Source organism: Emydura macquarii, unplaced genomic scaffold (assembly GCF_026122565.2).
Source record: "Emydura macquarii macquarii isolate MOO-44397 ecotype Brisbane River unplaced genomic scaffold, CSIRO-AGI_Emac_v2 contig_3345, whole genome shotgun sequence".
In the NCBI taxonomy this organism is placed as follows: domain Eukaryota; kingdom Metazoa; phylum Chordata; order Testudines; family Chelidae; genus Emydura; species Emydura macquarii.
In genome coordinates, this window is record NW_027133482.1 from 7,695,974 (window position 1) to 7,713,974 (window position 18,001).

The following is an 18,001-nucleotide window of genomic DNA, read 5'->3' on the forward strand; positions in this document are numbered from 1 at the left end:
CCGTCCGGCCCGGCCCGCCTGGAGCCTGGGCCTGGGCCTGGGCCTGATGAGCAAGGCGTGGCGGAGAGGGGGCGCCCCCGGCGGCAGGATGGAGGGGGCCGAGGCGGGTGAGGAGCGTCTCCCGGCCGCTGCTGGGATCTGGGCCCGGGGGGGGGTGGGTCTCAGCGCCTGCCCGGCCCCGCAGGAACGGGGGGCTGGGGCCGGGACCGGCCGGGGAGCGGGCTCGGGGCCTGGGGGCGGGCGGGGTGGTGGGGGGGCTCGGGGCCTCTGGGGGCGGGCGGGGTGGTGGGGGGGGCTCGGGACCCCTGGGGGGGCGGGGTGATGGGGGGGCTCGGGACCCCTGGGGGGGGCGGGGTGATGGGGGCGGGCGGGGGGTTCGGGGCCCCTGGGCCCGGCCCGGGGCCCGGTCTCCGTCGGCCGGGTTATGTCCATGTATATACGCGGCTGGCGCTTGCCCTGCCCCCCAGCCGTGGCGGGCCCAGCCCCAGGCTAGGCAGGAGCTGGGGGTGGGAGCGCGACGGGGGCTTTGGAGTCAGGAGGGGCCTGTTGGGGCTCATCCCCTCCCCTCCCCTCCCGCGGGGAATCAGGGCAGGCTCCTCCCGGCAGCCCACTCCCCACCCCTGCTGGCAATGCCCCAGGCGCCGGGGCACCTCATCCCTTCCCTTGGGAACGGCCCGGCTCCCTCTGGGCCTCCTGCCGTGGGTGGTGTGAGCCTCTAGCCTGCGCGTGTGCTGCAGGGGAACAGGACGAGTCCAGCGGCCACGGGTCCCACAAGAAGAAGCACAAAAAGCACAAGAAGAAGCATAAGAAGAGGCATCACCATGAGAACGTGGGCCCCAGCTTCTCCGAGACCCTGGAGTCCAGCTCCGTGCTCCCCAAGCCCCAGCTCAAGCTCAAAATCAAGCTTGGGGGGCAGATTCTGGGCACCAAGAGGTAAGGGGGGGTCCCAGCCCCTGCTCTGGGTGAGGGGTCTCGGGGAGGCTGTGGAACACTTTTGTGTCCAGCGCTTATGTCTGAAAAACAGCCCCATGTTGGCTCAGACCATGGTGCGCCAAGCCAGGATCCACGCCTGGATCAGACCAGTGAGTCCCTCTGGCCTGGTATTTCCCTCCCTGTCCCATCAGATCAGATCAGAACTGTGGGCCCACCGAGCCCCGTGTTCCCACCCTGCCCTCCCCAGAACAGATCAATGGGCCCATCTAGCCTGGGTGGAGCCTTTACAGTGGCCAATGCTGGTGTTGTGCAGGAAGGCAGAACCTCCCCCCAGTGCATGCACCCACACATCCCAGTGCAGCTCTCCATGGGTGCTAGCCTCAAGCTCTGCTCCACCTTAATGGGTAGGTTTGGGCTGTCTCTCCAGCGTGCCGACCTTCACGGTGATCCCCGAGGCGCCGCGCTCTCCTTCCCCCCTGATGGTTGTGGATGATGAGGATGAGCCCATGGAGGGGGTCCCCATTGAGCAGTACCGGGCCTGGCTAGGTGAGTGCTAAAAGTGGGAGATCCTCGCTGTGCGTCTTCACAGCATGCCTGTTTCCCGAACAGCGGTCTGGTCAAAGGAGCCCAGCCTGGCAGGCTGGAAGAATAAGGGTGGGGGCGGGTCCCCAGGCGTGGTGGCGGCATGGCTGTGGGGAAGGGCCCCCTGGGTCAGGGAGATTGCAGGGCAGGAGGAATGCGAGTAACCCCAAGCCAGGTTCTCGCCCAGCCAAAGTCTGGTTTCCTTCTCATGGGCAGTAACAAAATAGCTGTAAACAACTTTGGGAGCCCCCAGCTTCTCTCCCGTGTTGGGCTGCCCTGCCCTGCCCCAGCTGCCTGGCGCTCCCTTGACTCTGTTCTGGCATGCCTGTCAGTGCTGCCCTTGGAGCCAGGGCTGAGCTCGGCCTGCTGTAGGTTCCGCCTGTTGAGAGCCATAGACAGATCCGACGCCCAGGGACAAGAGCACATGTGCAGCCAGGTCTAGTCGGGGTCTCTTGGGGCGTCCGTCCCTGGAGAGATCAGCCCCTTTGGAGCAGGCCAACCCCTAGGGGGGGCCCATGGTAGGTGGTGGTATCATGTCTCCTTGCCCGGGCTGCTCAGATGAAGACAGTAACCTGGACCCATCGCCTCTGCCGGAGCTGGATTCGGAGAGCTGCTTGCCTGCCCGCGAGGACGAGGAGGAGCAGCGCTGGCTGGATGCACTGGAGAAGGGGGAGCTGGATGACAACGGCGAACTCAAGAGGGAGGTGGATGAGTCACTGCTGACAGCCAGACAGGTGAGGCCAGGCAGGCTAGGAGCTGCTCCTGGGGGGCGGCTCCAACGGGTCAATCCCTCCCCCCATGTGGCCTAGGATGCTCCAGCGCTGCGGGTGACCGGTGCATGCTGCCCCGTGCTGATGGGACATGTGTCCACGGCGGTGGCAGAGAGGAGCTGGGGTAGCACAGAATCCACCTGTGCCCAAATCTCACCCACCGGTGACAGCGCAGCACCCTGTGTCCTGCCGGGCTCTCCACCTTCATTGCACAGAGAGAGGCCTGGTCCCTGACACACGCACACTCCCCAGAGCCAGCCAGTCCCCCCTAGCTGCGGCTGGATTGGAACCAGTCCCTGTGAAGGGCAAGCCCCCTTAGCCAGTGCGTTGGGTGTGACAGTGTCCCTCTGGCTCTGCCCTTCCCCACAGAAAGCCCTCCTGCACAAGCAGCAGAGCCAGCCGCTGCTGGAGCTGCCCATGGGCTACAAGGCGAAGGAGATGACGGAGGAGATGCTGGTGAAGCGGGAGGAGCGAGCCCGCAAGCGGCGCCTGCAGGCCGCCAAGAAGGCAGAGGAGAACAAGAACCAGACCATCGAGCGCCTCACCAAGACCAACAAGGCCAAGGTGAAGACGCTGCGGGAACGCAAGGCCAAGCAGGCCCCATGCCCCATGATCCGCTACTGCAATGCTGCCGACAGGATCACCGTGTCCTTCCCGCTGGGTGTCCCGCTCCCCCTGCCGCCCTGCGCCCCACCGCCTGCGCCCGCACCCATCGCCTGCGGGGTCAGCGGCTGCCCCAACCTCAAGCGTTATTCCTGCTCGCGCACTGGCGTGCCCCTCTGCAGCCTCGCCTGCTACCGGAAGAACCTGCAGCTGCAGCAGGCGGTCAGCTAGGGGCCTGGCGCTGGCCCTTGCTGCCGGGCTTCACCTCTTCCAGGGCATGGCTGAAGGTCCCTGCATCCCTCTGGGGCGGCCCAGGAGCCTTGAGCACTTGCTCTCCAGCGGCTCAGGACACAGCTGCTGCCCTTGTGCCTGTGCGAGCTGAGGACCTCCTGGGATTGGTGCTGCGCCGCACTCCTTCCCTGAGAGCTGCGTTGAGTCTGACCCGAGCCTGGCTGCAGGGTAGGCCCTGCCTGCCCCCGCCTGGCATGGGGCCCTGTTCCATGCAGCTCACGGGGCTCCATGCGGCCTGGCGTCTCCCCATCTCTCACACGCACCCTGCTGATTGGGAGGGGTGTGAAACAGGGTGAGCTGAGGCTGGGTTCGGCTGGCTGGGCCCACACAGAGCGGAGCTGCTGGGGGCACCGAGGGGGAGAGCACAGGGAGCATCTCAGAGCTTGGCCTCCCTATGCTCTCGTCCACCCCAGAACAGGAGAGGCAAGTCAGCCGGCCCCGGTCACTGGAGAGAGCGTCTCTGTGGGACGTGCTCAGTGAGACCCTCCCACCCAGGGCAGGCGCTATGGGGCCGGTTGAGGCCCTCCGTGATGTAGGTACCAGCCTGTGTGGCATCCCCTGCTGCCACTCATGTTCAGTATGACAGGGCCAGGAGGTGGAGAGGGGCCACAGCCGCTGGACGAGGTCAGTCTGCGGGACCGGGGGGCGTTTCCCAGGGGAGTGGGCTTGGGGCCGTCCCAAGGCCGGCAGGGCAGGGCTGCCTCGGCCTGGCTTGCTGCCTCCTGCCTGTATCACTGGAGCTCTGATTTCAGCCGGAGCTCAGTGCTGTCCCAGCAGGGGCTCGGCCCACATGTTTGTGTGCAGGAAGGTGGGAGTGTGTGTCGTGGAATTCTGCAGGGGCAGGTGTGGATGTCCCTCTGCCCCCTCCCGCAGGGCCCCTCCCTATTCTGCCACCCCCGGTCTCAGCTCTCCTTGGGACTGGGGGTTTGGGCCCAGGGACACGGGGTCACTTGTTACCTGTAATGTTTATTAAACAAGTGGTACAGAAGGAAGATCTCCATCACTCCCTTGATGTGGGCCTTTGGGAGCCTCTCTGATCTCCGTGCGGGGCTGGGGGCGTGAGAAGGTGGGGAATGCTGGTGAACCGGGGGAAGGGCCCCTGGGCCTGTGGGGAGCTCTGGACTCTCAGGTTCTGCTCAGTGCCATGGGTGAAAGAGTGCCCCCTTATGACTCTGCCACCCCACTCCCAGAGGCCCCTTGGACCAGACCCCAGGGCTGGGGAACGGGATGTTTCCAGAGACCCTGATTTCAGCATAAAGTCCCCTGGGGGACCCAAGAGGCTTCTGATTTGGGGGATGGGGGAGTAAGTCTTGTGGGATGAGGCCATGGGGCCTGATCTCATCGCTGAGATATGGCCAAAGGCCTCTCCCCCTCTGGCTTCCTTGCTGATCTTGCCCAGTGTCATGTGCTCGTCTTGTGGCTCCAGCTGTTGGAGCCTCTCTGCGGTTCCCCAGGGTTCCTGAGTGTCCCGGGCTGGGATTCCCCTTTCTCATGCTCCGAGCTCCCTCAGCTGGGGCCTTGTCCCCGGACAATTGTGCTCTTGTTTGAACAGCAGGAATTGTCCCTAGCGCTGCCGTTCCTCGCTCTTCCCCCTCGTCATGTGCCTGGGCTGGCAGCGCTTCTGCCCGCGGGCTGGCGCTCAACGGACCCTTTGCAGAGCACTCAGCATGGAAAGTCCGTTTCACTTCTGGGCTTGAGCTCCCCAAACCAAAGGTTTAGGGGTGGCAGCCCTGGTGCTTATGGGGGACCCTACAATAACACACAGGTGTATGCAGCCTTCAGAACAATGTGTTTACTCTCCACTGTAACAGACTCCCCTCCCCCACAGCCGGCCTTCCTGTAAGGCTGGCCTGCGATGCCAGGAGAGGGTCACAGAGGGCGTGGGTCCTACTCCTCTAGGAATTGCCAAACAGCAGCAGATCAGCGGTCCATCTAGCCCAGTCTAGAAGTGCATCTCCCAGGCTCCTGGCCAGCTCTTCAGAGGAAGATGCGAGAGGCCCCCCAGAGGGCACTTATGGACCAACCTGTCCAAATGAGAAGCGCTTTTCTATTGCACAGCGGGGGGACCAGCGGTCGGGTGGCTAGGCAGAGCCAACCCCAGCCCTCCCCCGTCCCTGGTGCAGGTTAACGCCTTTTACCCTGATTGAGCCGCTCGGCAATGTGGACCCTTAACGGACTCTAGCTAACCGTGAGCTCAGCCTCCTCCCGTTTGTACACCCCCCTCGCTGCCATCTGCCTGCAGGAGGGGGATGGCCTCATCCCCTCTGGGTATCAGTGGGGGGCACATGCGCTATAGAAACATCCAGTCCTTGTCTGCTTCCTGCTGCGCCCTTGGCTCGGACACCTGGCCGGGGAGTTCCACTGGGGGGTGTTTCCTTTGATTGTGGCGACTGTCCCCTCGCTCTCAAGAGAGAGGCGGAACGGGGGCACCTGAACGAGGTTCTCTGGGCAGTCAGTATTTCGTGTTTCTCCTCTCACATGGCCTCTTTGTGCCCTCTCTAAGCTAAACTGACCTGATCTCTTCCAGCTCGAACCGCCTCTGCTTCTGCTCTGTCTTCCTGAGCTGGCATGACCAAAATTGGGCCCCAGACCCCAGGGCAGGACAGCCTGTCCGGTCCATTTATAGCACGGCATTAGACCAGTTTCCCTGTTACCGTCCCCTGCCCCCTCATTCCCTATGCACCCAAACATCTCGTTGGCTTTTTCAGTGGTGCTGCAGTTGAGCTGAGGGTGCACGGAGGTGGCAGCAGGTGCCACGCCTGAGCGGTTACAATTAACGTAGACCCCAGAAAGTGTGAGTTTAGATTAAACTCTCCGATGTGCCTGACTTTGCATGTGGCAGCCCTGGTCCCCTGGCTGGTGCTGAAGTTCCCCTGGGGTTCTCTGGGCTTGACTCCCCTCAGTAAGCGTGCTTACACCTTGACCCCACTCAGCCCTTTCAGATTGTTAATAAATATCTGAAACCTTAGTCTGGGTCTGGCCCCCCAGGGCCTAACTGGGAACCCTGATGGAAAATGACTCTCCAGCCCAGGTCTCTGAGCCAGTTTCTGCTCCAGGACAGAAGGAACTTTGCCTCTCACCCCATGACAACTTTGTTTTCTTGGAGGGAGGGAGGGACTCTGCCACTTTGCCAACAGCCTTTTGAAAGCCCAGACAGGGGTGTCACTCAGTTCCCATTATACAGCAGCTTGCCAATACGCTGGAAGAATTCTAGCGGCTGAGTAAGCGGCAGTTCTCCTGGCGGACTGTCCTGCTTGCATTGTGTTTTGTAATGAACCAAACTGACTCAGGTACATGGAAAGCTGCAGGGGGGTGTGTGTGTGTGTGTGTGTGCATGCGCGTGCGTGGATGTCCTGGGCTGTCTAGGCCCTAGACTAGAGCCTCCTACTACAGTTTTAGCCTGGCTGCCTGGTCCTTCCATCAGGTTGTTGGTTTCGAGGCCCCTTGCAAAGAGGAAGGACAGAGACTTTTCTAACTGAAGAGCTGATTCCCCTGCAGGTGCTGGCTGCTGCAGCCCAGGGGCCAGGCCCAAGCCGGCTGAGCGTGTGGGGTTTGTGCTGCCTGGCATTCTGCAGGACTGTTCCTCTGTTCTCTACGCTGGCTTCCCATAGACTTTAGAATCAGGTTCAAGGTTTCAATCCTTATCTTCAAGGTAGGCCGGGATCTGGGTGCAGGATAGCTAAGAGATCACTTAAATCTCTGAGAGCAGGACCCTGGTGAGAATTCCGCCCCACTGGCACAATGCACCTCTCTAGGGTAAGGGTACAGCTCATCTGTTCTGGAGACAGCTTTCGTGGGGGGCCAGTCACTGCCTAGGCCAGGAATAGCCCCAGAAGGTTGCTGTGCCTGTATCAACTTGCGAAGTCTGTTTTGTGCCTGTGTTGAAATATTAGCACAGTGGCTGCTCTGGGCACGTCTGAACCAGCGGAGACAGGGGTGTTGCATTCTAGTTGGCTGCCCTGCCTGGGAAAGGTATTTAGCACCTCCTAGAAGGACCATCTGTGAGAGCCATCATGAAGAATGCACCCCACTCTGTATAACGCTCAGCTAGTGCCCACCCCCATGGACCAACCGGCTTTCCATCAGAGCGCAGGAGAGGGGCAAGCATGATGGGTGGAGAGGGAACTGGAGCATGTGGCAGAGGTCCTGTTTCAAGTGGGGTTCTGCTGTCGGGCCATGGCTGCTTGTAAGAAGGGCTTGCATGAGTGAGAGAGAGGGAACGTGTGTGTGCACGCAGAAGGGACTCTGCCTAGCTTGACTCACTGTTGAAGCAGGAGGGTGAGCTCAAAGGAGGGGCGCGGGTGTCTGAGGCTGCCGGTTGTTTTCAAAACGTTGGAACACTCCAGGGCTTTCCGAATAACGTTTCTGGATGAAGAAATCCCTTTGCTGAACCTGTGCTCCGAGCTTCCCTGCCCTTTGTCCCCAGCGGGGTTAAATAGATTCCCAGAGTGCCCACAGCGGGCGGGAACTTGGGGGTGGAGGGGGAGCGTCTGCAAGTGACACGGGTGGCACTGAGTGTGGGGTCGAGAGTGGCTGGCCCCACGTCCCAGGGCACAGTGTCAGCGGAGAGGTCTAAGTGCGGCTGCCTGCCCTCCGGTCCCAGAAGTGGAAATAGGGACTAAATTGTAGCTGGACCCTGCTGGCCTGGAAGTGGTTGGAAGTCTGCGAGTGGCTCCTTTTGCAACAGCCTGGGGCCACGTGCTCACACCAAGGGCCACCCCAGCTCTCTGCCCCAGCCACAGGGCCCTGGCCATCCTCTGCCCTGCCCTGCACACAGAACAGCCTGGGCAACCAAACCCATACCCTGCCCTGCCTCCCCCGGCCCCCGTGCACCGGGCCCCCACTCCGCCCTTGTCACATAGTGTCTCGGGCCCCCACCCAGCCCTGCCCCGCTGCACCCTGCCCCACTGCACCCGGCCCCTGCTGCACCCGGCCCGTGCTCTGCCCTGCTGCACCGTGCCCCTGCCTAGCCCTGCCCCCGCCCCACTGCACCCTGCCCCTGGTACGCAGTGCCTCTGCCCCATTGGACCCTGCCCCACTGCACCCTGCCCGCCCCGCCCGCACAGCGCCCCGGATCCCCACTGGCCCTCCCCAGCCCCCATTGCACAGCGCCGCCGGCAGGGGGCGGTCTCTAGCCGTTAGCGCTGGAGCGGGTGGCCCGCTGGTTCGGCTGATCCCTTTGTCAGTCAGGCTCATAGTGAGCGATGTGCGCTTTCCATTGGTCGCAGCTCCTGTCAGTAATGACCTGTGGGTGGATTTCTTCCTTCCATTGGGCAGGTGCTTGTTAAGTCCCACCCAGACGGCGGGTGTCCATCTTCCATTGGTTGTCGTCTCTATCAGTCACGCACTCGAGCCCGGGATCGGACCTGCCTTTGGCCAGACCTGCTGTCAGTCAGACTTGGGGAGGCGGGCATGCCATCTCAACTGGCCAAGATTCCTGTCAGTCATCACTGGGGGCGGGCCTCGGTCCCTTTGTCTCCTGTTGCTGGGCGTGAGGCTGCGGGCAGGTCGCCGCTGATTGGCGGAGGCAGGGCGGGGGCTGCGGCGCCGATTGGCGGCCGGTGGGAGCGCGCGAGCGGATTGGCTGGAGGCGGCCGCGGGGGGCGGGAGCTGCGGCCCGGGCGTGATGGCGGCGGCGGAGGCTGCGGCCCGGGCTGAGGAGACGGGCCGGGCGGCCGGGATGGAGGCGGCGGCGGCCCCGGGCTCCGAGCCGCGGCGGCTGCTGCGGGCGGCGGGGGCCGGGGCGGCGGCGGCGCTGGAGCGGGGCCGCGGGGGGCTGTAGGCGGCGCCATGGAGCGGCCCGGGGGCGGCGGCGACTCCGCGGGGGCCTGGGCCGCGCTGCTGGGCCGGCAGCAGCCGCAGGTACCGGCGCGGCGCGGCGGGGCGGGAGCGCGGAGATCCCCCCTCCCCCCGGGCCGGGCCGGGCCGGGTCTGGGCGGCGGGCGGGTCGCGGGCGCCTTCCCGCGGGGCCGAGCGAAGCGGAGCTCGGTCGCTCCCGTTTACACCGGGCCGGCTCGGGAGACCCGCCGCCGCCGCCGCCGCCCGCTCGGGTCGGAGTCCGAGGGGCGGCGCAGGGAAGCGGAGCAGCGCGTTCACACGGGCCGTGCTGTGCCGTGCCCGGCCGGCCGAGCTCCGCGGGAACGCGCCCTGGGCTCCCGGCGGCACCGCTTCGCGTGTAGACGGGCTGTGCCGGTCTGACACCGGATCGGACACCCAGCGGGAGCGGGGCCGCCGTGACGGCAGCGCGAAGAGCCGGGCCCGGCTGGAACTGGAGATGCGGCGGGGCAGGGGCTCGGCCGGGGCGGGGCGGGGCGGGGCGGCGGGCCCGGCCTGTGCGGCGGGGAGGGGTCGCATCCCCTGCACTGCCCGGGCAGGTGGGGCCTGGCTGCGGTGCGGACCCCGGCCGCCTTCACTCCCACCCCGGTGCGGAGCAGGCTAACGCTGCCCTCCGGCCGGGGCCATCGGCTCCTCCGCGGGCAGTGCCTGGGCTGGGGGTTGGCGGGCCGGTTCCCCTGGCTTAGCCCGACCCTCTGTGCACTTGGCTCCGATCCGGCCGGCTGCCAGGCCGAATGGCCCTGCCTGCAAGGGCTGGAGGAACCCGCCCCAGAGGCTCCATGGCGGCCCAGCCTTCACCCCGGAGCGCGGCGCGGTGCCCGGTAGCTGGGAGACCCTCAGCCCTTACTGGCCCGGGCGGCAGCGCAGAGCGTCTGCTGGGGTGTGGGACGGCGGCTGCTGGCCGACCCGCGCCGCCTTGGTGGCTCCCGGGCTCCCCTGCAGAGGTCAGGGCGGGCTGTGCTCCTGGGGCACCACGCAGGGTGCTGGGGGGGGTGCTGTGCTGGCAGAGCAGGAGGGGGCCCGCGGGGGCGGCTGTGTTGTGTAATGCCAGGTCCTCTCCCTGCAGGCTCGGGAATACTGCCCGGGGGTGAAGAACCAGCCCTACGTGTGCGAGACGGGCCACTGCTGCGGGGAGACGGGCTGCTGCACCTACTACTACGAGCTCTGGTGTGAGTGGGGAGGAGGTGGCTGGCACCAGGCGGCTGAGGGCTGGGGCCAGCACCTGCCTTTGGGGGATCCTTACTGCCATGGGGGGAGCTGGCAGCCGCTCCCAGCAGAGAGCAGGGCAGGGCGCTAGCCCTGGGGGGGCTCTCCCATACTCCAGCCCTGCCCTGTCCCCGTGGGGGCGCTGTGGGGGGGCAGGACTCTGGCTGGGGGAGCTCCCCCATACTCCAGCCCTGCCCTGTCCCCGTGGGGGTGCTGTGGGGGGGCAGGACTCTGGCTGGGGGAGCTCCCCCATACTCCAGCCCTGCCCTCTCCCCGTGGGGGCGCTGTGGGGGGTGTATTGGGGGCTGCTGTGGACGGGGAGGTGGCTCCTGGAGGGGGGTTCTCAAGTGTTCTCCTGCCTGTAGGGTTCTGGCTCCTCTGGACTATTCTCATCCTCTTCAGCTGCTGCTGCGCCTACCGGCACCGCCGCGCCAAACTGCGCCTGCAGCAGCAGCAGCGGCAGCGTGAGATCAACCTCATCGCCTACCACGGTGCCTGCAACTACCCCACCTCCATGATGGATCTCAGTGAGTGCTGGGCCGGCTCCTTCCGCAGCCTCCTGTGCTCACGGCTGGACTCGGCCCTGCCTGGCCAGGCACAAAACCCAGAGCGGGGCCAGGCAGGGCCCAGCTTGCCCTGCTGGAGACTCTCCGAGCTGAGCGGGAACGCCAGGCCAGGTCCTACCCGCTGATGCCGTAACCCAGGGCCTGGGACCAGCTCCTCCACTGGGGCCGTAGGAACTGGGCAGGGTTCCCTGGTCTGAGGCTGCTTCCTCGCCAGCCCAGCCATGCCATCTGCAGCATGGCTCTGCCCCCGGGGTAGCCAGCCTGTGGGGCACAGTGAGTGCAGGAGCTTGTGGGGCGAGGGTGGTGGCAGGGCTGTGTGCTAGTGGGAAATGGGGGTGGGGGGGGCTGTGTCTGGGGCAGAGGGGCGGTGCCTGACTGTTGAAGGGTGGAGGGCTGTCTGGGGCAGAGGGGCGGTACCTGGCAGGGTGCTGGGGCAGCTGTAGTTGCGGCTGCCCATTGGGTTCTCAGGTGACGCTCTCTCCCCCCAGGGATGCTGGCTTCCTTCAAGCTGCCTGCCTACGAGGAGGTGGCTCACCGTCCGAGCACCCCACCTCCCCCCTATAGCACCATCCTGGCCCAGCTGGGCGGGCCACACAGCCGCCTGGGCTCCAGTCCCCTGACCCTGTCTCCCAGCTCGGAGAACTTCACCAGCTGCTCCTGCGAGTCGAGCTGCCTCACCTCGCCTGGCAGCACGTCGCTGTCGGTGCAGATCACGGACGAGACGGAGCGCAGCCAGGCCAGCACGCCCAGCGAAGCTGGCAGCAGCAGCACGGGCACCGGCGCCAGCTGGGAGCTGCCCGAGGAGCCAGCCCCCCGTGAGGCCCCGCCCAAGCAGACTGTCTTCTCCTCCAATGTGGATTTCTTCGAGGCTGACTACCATCGCTGCTCCGACATCGAGGAGGAGGAGGAGGAGGGCGTGGGGGAGGAGGAGGGCGCAGCCCAGGGGGACAGCAGCGACCACTTCCGGCGCCGGCGCCTGACGGGCGATTCGGGCATTGAGGTGGGGCGCTGCCAGGAGGAGGAGGGCGGGGAGGACAGTGAGGAGGAGATGCACCTGTTCGGCAAGGCAGGGGCCGAGTCACCCCAGCTCTCCGAGCGTAAGAGCCTCTGCGGGCTCCAGAGCGATGGGGGCAGTGAGGAGCCTGGCTCGCCCACCCTGCCTGTCTGAGCCCTGAGCTGGGTGCTGGGCTTGGCAGCCAGCAGTGCCCCAGGCCCCAGCTCCCTGCATCCCGCCCTGTGCCCCCCGCTCGCCTCCACGGCTTTGGAGCTGCCCTGCCCGTCAGCCCCCCAGATGTGTGCTCCTGGCCGAGGTGGCGGAGCTGCTGCTCTGCCCCTGCCGGCCGGCTGTCCCTGTCCCTGGGGTGGTGGGGCAGGCCCACCCTGGCAGGCTGCTGAGGGCATCCTGCCCTTGGGGTGGGCTGCGGGGCTCTTCCTGTAGTGGGAGCGGCAGCACCCTGGCACCTGGCCTCTTCCTGCTCCTCTCCCCAGGCAGTGAGGGTGGAGCGTGTCCCGTGCTGTCTGCCCCTCCTCGCCTGCCCGAGCCAGGCTCCCCACTCACGGCTGCCCTGGCCCTGCCACAGGTGGTTATGGCTCAGCGGGGAAGAGCGCGTGGGGTGCAGGCCGGTTGTGTGCAGCGGGGGTCCTGCCTGGTCTCTGCCCTGGCTCCAGCGCTGCTGCGGCTGCTGATTCGGGGCCCGTTTGCTCCAACTGACCCCTCCCTGGGGTGTGGACTCTGGTGGCTTGGAGCCCCCGGGGAGAGCGTTTCCCCTCCTGAACTGACTGTAGATGATCTGTCCCTCTGCCTGCGCACTGTCGTTTGTGGGGTACCCTGTGTAGCGCTGCCCTCCCACGGGCCCTCCCAGCCCCTCCCCTGTAGTTTCCCTGGGGACTGGGCTTTGGTGGAATTGCACGAATCATTATTCCTGCCCAGCGCCCGCACCCCTCCCCCTGCCCAGGGCTTCTCTGGGGCTGCAGTGGGGCTGAGTGTGGGGAGGGCTGGGGGCTGCCTGGGCCCTGTGGTGCTCAGCTCTGCTCCCAGCCTGCAGGGCTGTGTGCGGGACAGGAACGCAGTAGCCTTCTCCTTATTAAAGAGATGTGGAATTACTGCCTGTGTGTGTCTGGGGCTCAGCCGGGAGGGGCCAGCTCCAGGGGGTGGGAGAGAGCTGCTGTCCCTGGGGGGAGGTAAACCCTCCTCTTGCTGTGGCAGCTGTGCTCCAGGCTACAGCAGCTGGGGGGTGGGGGGATGGTGAGAAGTCCGGCTACCCAGGCCAGGGAGAATGGCAGCCAGCCCCTCCCCCCACAGGCCAGTGGTGCAAGGGGGGGTGGTAACTTGCTCTTGGCTGGGGGGGGGGCAGAGCTGGAAGACTTGTGGCCACCCCTCCCCCACCCAGGTGGGCCCAGGCTGAGGGGTAACAAGCTCCTGCTGTGGCCATGCCTTGAGGGGCAGCTGGTCTCTGCAGGGGCTGACAGGCTGTGCTGGAGGAGCCCCTGCCTGTAAGGCCAGGGTGCCTGTCTGTAGCGGGGGGCGGCACTCTCCTGCCTGCCCCTGCCTGACAGGCGGAAGGGCTGCCCGCAGGGGGTCAGGGTTGGCTCTTGCTGTAGGACTCACTAAGGGCTCTCGGGTGGGGGGGAGGCTGCTGGATCGTCCCAGACCAAGATGCAGGGCTGGCCCCTGCCCCCACCCCACAGGACAGGCCCTGGAGCCTGCTGCACTGTGCCCCTCCCTGGTGGGCTCTGTCCACCCCCTCCCTGCCCAGCAGCAGCTAGAGGAGGTTAAAGCCACTCCACTTTATTTAAAAAACAACAGCCGCCCCTCCCCCCCCAGCTGGGGGTGCATGCAGAGGAAAGTGCAGCTGCCCCCCAGCCGCCAACATTCATATTAAAACACCTGAGAAAGATGAGCAGGGCCTGGCCTGCCGGTGGCGTCCCCCTCCCGTAGCCCGGCCGCTGCTCCATTCACAGCCCACAGCCACCCCAGCTCCGGGCGGGCAGCGCCGGGCACCGCTCGGCCCCTGGGCTGCGAGCAGAGGCGGCTGTGCTGGCCCTAGTACTCCTCGGCCATGACGAGCACCACCAGGGCAGACCAGCCGGTGAAGGGGTAGCAGCCGCGGCCCCGGCCCGTGCCGTCGTCGTACTGCTCCCACAGGTAGCCGCTCTCCAGGTACTGCCGGTGCAGGTTGGCGATGAGGTTGGCGCGCAGCTCCTGGTAGAGCGCGGCCGCCTGCTGCTGGAAGGGGCCCTGCAGGCCCGCGTAGTGGTGCAGCGCCCGCACGGCCAGGTAGTTCATGTTGATCCAGATGGGCCCCCGCCAGTAGGGAGGGTCGTGCTCCGTGTTGTGTTTCATGTAGAGGGGGCTGGTGCGGGAGAGGGAGCGCAGGCCGTAGGGGGTCCACAGCTTCTCGCTGCGCATGTCCCGCAGCGTGCTGCCCAGGCGGGGCGAGTCGGGCTGCAGCAGCGTCAGCAGGAAAGGGAAGAGGCTGACGTAGCCCAGGGCCCCCACAAACTGCAGCTTGGGGGGCTTGCGGACCACCCGCACCAGCCGGGGGGCGGGGAGCTGGTGGCGGGGCTGCCCCGGCGGCACCGTCGCCTTCTCCCACTCCAGCCCGACAGCCTGGCTGTGGTTGCCGAAGTCGGCGAAGGCGCCCAGCTGCTCGGCCCAGTGCTGCTGCTCCAGCAGGGCGTTGTCGCTCAGCGCCCGCTGCATGCGCCGGTACTCGGCCGCCGGCTCGCCCAGCCGCTCGGCCACCTCCGCCATGACCCCCGAGGCAAGAGCCATCCAGCAGCGCAGGTCCAGGTGGCGCTCGTCCGGCGAGGGGTGGGAGGCGCGCGGGTAGTCATCCAGGCCCGAGGTCAGGGTCTTGGGGTTGAGGAAGAGCTGGGTGTCCTGGTCCCGGCCCCGCCAGCGGAAGGTGTAGGGCAGCGGCCCCGCCTGCGTGGTGTTGTACCACTCGTACCAGGTGCGCAGGCGGGGGAAGAGCCTGCGCAGGTAGGACAGCTCGCCGGGGCCCTGGCCTGGCTCCCGCAGCAGCTGCTGCAGCACCAGGAAGAGGGTGGGCGGGTTGGCAGCCTCACCGCGCTGCAGGATGAACTCGGGGGGCACCTTGGCTCGCGCCTCGTCGTCCAGGATCTGCTCCCGGGGGATCCAGCCCTCCACATTCATCAGGTCCAGCCAGTGGGCGATCACCTCGCGGCTCAGGGCTGGGTCCCAGCGGGCCAGCAGCAGCTGGTGGAAGCCCTCGTCCCAGAGGAAGCCCCGGGGGAAGAAGGAGCGGGAGGGCACGGCGGTGTACAGGGAGCCCTCCGGGTACAGCAGGGGCTGCTGGCTGTGCTCGGACTGCACGAGGGAGTGCCCGTGGAAGTAGCCCATCCCACCCAGCATGTTGCTGAAGGCAGCCTTGGCAAAGCGCTGCTGCTGGGGCGTGAAGCCCTTGCGGCCCAGGGAGAAGGTCTCCTCAAAGCGCTGCTCGAAGGCGGCCATGTGCCTGGACAGCTCCTCAGCCAGCGCCTCCCCCACCAGCGAGCCAGGGCGGTCGCCAAAGCTCCCAGACTCAAAGGTCACCTCCACGCGGCAGGGCAGCTGCAGCGTCACCTGGTGCAGCAGCAGGTGGCTCTGGGGAGCCTGGTCCGACTCCCCCGGCGGCGCCCGGTACGTGTCCACGGCGAAGTAGTGGCGCTTGGGGCCGCCGGGTGGAGCGAACACGAAGCGGCTGCTCAGGCTGCTCTTCACCAGGTCCGTCAGGCGGTGCAGCCCCGGGCTGCGGGCGTCCAGGTGGTTATAGCTACGAGAGAGGAAGGGTCGGGGCTAGGACGGGGGCTCGGCTGGGAGAGACCAAAGACCCCCCAGTCCGGGCACCGGTCCTGCTCCCCACGGTGCCCCCTGCCGGGAGGGGCGGGGGCTGCTGATGCTCCCGCCCTGCTCAGAGCAACCCTGGCGAGATACCTGGCATATTTGAGGGCTTCCCCGGTGCCTGTGGTGGGCTGATGGAAGGTGATCTTGAAATGGCCCAGCTCCTCCGACGTCCCGTTCACCGACACCAAGCGAGTCTTCTCCAGGTGCGGCTGCAGCGTCCCCTGCCCGTCCGTGGCCACGTAGAAGAGCAGGGAGAGGAGGGAGACCTGGGCGCCCCCGCCCTGCAGAGAGGAGATGGACACCGGCACGGCTCACCCTGCAGCTGTGTCTGCGCTGGAGCATCCACCTGCCCGGCCACCCTGCTTCCCCTGCTCAGAGCCAAGCCGCAGAGGAGCACGGGGGCGGGGTGGGAGATGAGTCCCCGCAGCCCAGCTCCAGGAGGGAGCCGCCAGGAAGGAAAGGGGAAGAGGCCGGTGAAGGCAAGGTCTGGGGTCAGGACACGCGGCCTAGTGGTTACAGCAGCGCGGGGGCGGGCTCAGGATGCCTGGCTTCCATCCCCAGCTCTGCCACTGGCTCACCCGGGGACCCTGGGCAAGGCCCTTCACCTCCCCCGCCGCCCCGCGACGTCCCACCTCCGGCCAGGCCGACACCCGCCAGCTCCAGTCGCCGCCGTGCTCCCCGCCCGGCCGCTTCACGAACTCGGTGCGCAGCGCCAGGCCGCGGTCGCGGATCTCCTGCCGCCCGAAGCGCAGCCCGTCGTGCAGCTGCCAGCCGTAGGCCGGGAGCCCGTCGCTCTGCTCGCACGTGTGCCGCAGCCCCGCCGCCGCCTCCGCCGCCTGCGGCAGCCACATCAGCCCTGGGGGGAGGGGCAGGGCAGGGTGAGCGGCCGGTTGGGCGGGAGCCAGCCCCGGGACGGGGGGAGGGGCGAGCCCCGGGGGTGGGGGGAGGGGCGGGTGCCGGCCCCGGGACGGGGGGAGGGGCGCGCCCCGGGGGTGGGGGAGGGGCGGGTGCCGGCCCCGGGACGGGGGGAGGGGCGCGCCCCGGGGGTGGGGGAGGGGGAGGGGCGGGCTCCCACCTGTCACGGGCGGCCGCGGGCTGCGCGGCTTCATGCCGAAGTAGACGTGCGGCCGGTAGGAGCCCCAGAAGCGCTCGGGCGAGGCGCGGGGCCCGCTGCTGCCGGCGGGCAGGACGCGCGGCGCCGGGTGCGGGGTGACCAGGCGGCGGCCCAGCCGCCAGCGCCCGTAGAGCCCGTAGGCCAGGCCGGCGGCGCCCAGCGCCAGCGAGCACAGCGCCAGCAGCGCGCAGGCCCGGCCCAGCCCCGGCCCCGGCCCGGCTCCGCGCTCCCGCCGCGCCGCCTGCGGGCCCCGCCCGCCCTTCTCCGGCCCCGGCCCCGGCCCCGGGCCCCGCCGCCGGCGCTCCCGCGCCATGACCCCGCGCCGGGCGCAGATAGCGGCACAGCCCGAGCGCGCCGAGCCCCGCGGCCACGCTTCCCGCCCGGCCTAGCCCCGCCCCGCCCCCGCCACGTCACCCCTCCCGGGCACGCCCCGTTCCGTGTGCCCGCCCCCGCCACGTCAGCCCAGCCCGCCCCGCCCGAGCTCGCCAGGCCCCGCCCCGCCCCTGGGATCCCGGCTCCCCGAGCCCTCCCTGATGCGTCACTCACACGGGCGCGGCGTTTGTACGTCATCAGGCTCAAGAACTGGCGCGCAGCTGCCAGCGGCAGGGTCGCCGACGGCATCGTCACAGCAGCTCCCGCCATGCCCCGCGCCGTCGCCACGCAGAGCGAGGACATCTCCCGGGGGGGGGGGGGCGCGCTGGCCGCCGTAGTCCACACCGCGCGTGCCTGGGAGCCCCGCCCACGCGCCGCACCGCGCCGCATGCTGGGAGCTGTAGTCTGTGCCAGCGCCCAGGGCAGGGGGTGACGGCGGCAGGACAGAACTGCTCCCCGCCCCCCCCCCAGGGCCGCGCCCGCAGCGCCCAGGAAGACGAGCCAGGCCGGAGCAGGTTTCCTTCGGACACATCTTTATTGGTCTGCGTCAGCGCCGCACCTGCCCCCCGCCCCGCGCGCTGGGGGGGGCAGCCACCGGCGGGGGGAGGGGTAAGGAGTCAGCCGCTCCCCCTCCTCCAGCACAACAGGGGAGGGGGTGATACAGCCCCGCCCCGCCCCCCGCTCAACCCCCACGCAGGAGTGTCCCCGCCTCTAGCTCCACCCGCTCTCCCCCCCCCCCCCCCGCCTGTAAACGCCCCAAGCACTGGGCTTTCGGGCCCCCCCGCTGGGAGATGAGTCTCAGCCCATCACCTCCCTGAGATTCCCCTAAACTTCACCCCAGCCACCCCTGTCCTACCCCCAGCCCCCCCCATCACACCCC

General features: G+C 67.6%; 3 protein-coding genes across 4 annotated transcripts; 2 read left to right on the forward strand and 1 right to left on the reverse strand.

The window, feature by feature from the left end:
• On the forward strand, positions 1–7,852 carry INO80B (INO80 complex subunit B). Its single transcript, XM_067533579.1, has 5 exons — positions 1–107; positions 738–933; positions 1,361–1,479; positions 2,074–2,249; positions 2,655–7,852. Exons 1-5 carry the CDS (start codon positions 47–49, stop codon positions 3,117–3,119), a joined length of 1,017 nt encoding a protein of 338 aa, XP_067389680.1. The 5' UTR covers positions 1–46; the 3' UTR covers positions 3,120–7,852.
• A 937-nt stretch (positions 7,853–8,789) lies between these two features.
• Positions 8,790–12,690, forward strand: WBP1 (WW domain binding protein 1). Its single transcript, XM_067533518.1, is given in 5 exon segments — positions 8,790–8,938; positions 8,941–9,041; positions 10,081–10,183; positions 10,586–10,747; positions 11,275–12,690. Coding segments are annotated over 5 exon segments (1,179 nt in total). The 5' UTR covers positions 8,790–8,805; the 3' UTR covers positions 11,955–12,690.
• Positions 12,691–13,102: 412 nt separating this feature from the next.
• Positions 13,103–17,874, reverse strand: MOGS (mannosyl-oligosaccharide glucosidase). Of its 2 annotated transcripts, none has more exons than XM_067533509.1 (4): positions 17,296–17,874; positions 16,268–16,491; positions 15,726–15,916; positions 13,103–15,564 (listed from the first exon to the last, which is right to left on the reverse strand). In XM_067533509.1, the coding sequence occupies exons 1-4, from the start codon at positions 17,651–17,653 to the stop codon at positions 13,830–13,832; spliced, it is 2,508 nt and encodes an 835-aa protein (XP_067389610.1). In that variant the 5' UTR covers positions 17,654–17,874; the 3' UTR covers positions 13,103–13,829. The 2 variants fall into 2 exon arrangements, with proteins under 2 accessions (XP_067389610.1, XP_067389611.1); XM_067533510.1 differs by lacking the exon at positions 17,296–17,874 and adding an exon at positions 16,711–17,077.
• Positions 17,875–18,001: the final 127 nt, after the last annotated feature.

What these genes read in the sequence shown, in the direction of transcription:
- INO80B (XM_067533579.1), top strand. Translation starts at nt 47, where the DNA reads ATGAGCAAGGCGTGGCGGAGAGGGGGCGCCCCCGGCGGCAGGATGGAG. An exon ending in GATGGAGGGGGCCGAGGCGG is followed by an intron (nt 108 to 737) that starts GTGAGGAGCGTC and finishes CGTGTGCTGCAG; the next exon opens with GGGAACAGGACGAGTCCAGC. An exon ending in CAGATTCTGGGCACCAAGAG is followed by an intron (nt 934 to 1,360) that starts GTAAGGGGGGGT and finishes CTGTCTCTCCAG; the next exon opens with CGTGCCGACCTTCACGGTGA.
- MOGS (XM_067533509.1), bottom strand. Translation starts at nt 17,653, where the DNA reads ATGTGTCCGAAGGAAACCTGCTCCGGCCTGGCTCGTCTTCCTGGGCGC. An exon ending in CGTACAAACGCCGCGCCCGT is followed by an intron (nt 16,492 to 17,295) that starts GTGAGTGACGCA and finishes CCCTCCCCCCAG; the next exon opens with GGCTGATGTGGCTGCCGCAG. An exon ending in GGGTGTCGGCCTGGCCGGAG is followed by an intron (nt 15,917 to 16,267) that starts GTGGGACGTCGC and finishes TCCTCTCTGCAG; the next exon opens with GGCGGGGGCGCCCAGGTCTC.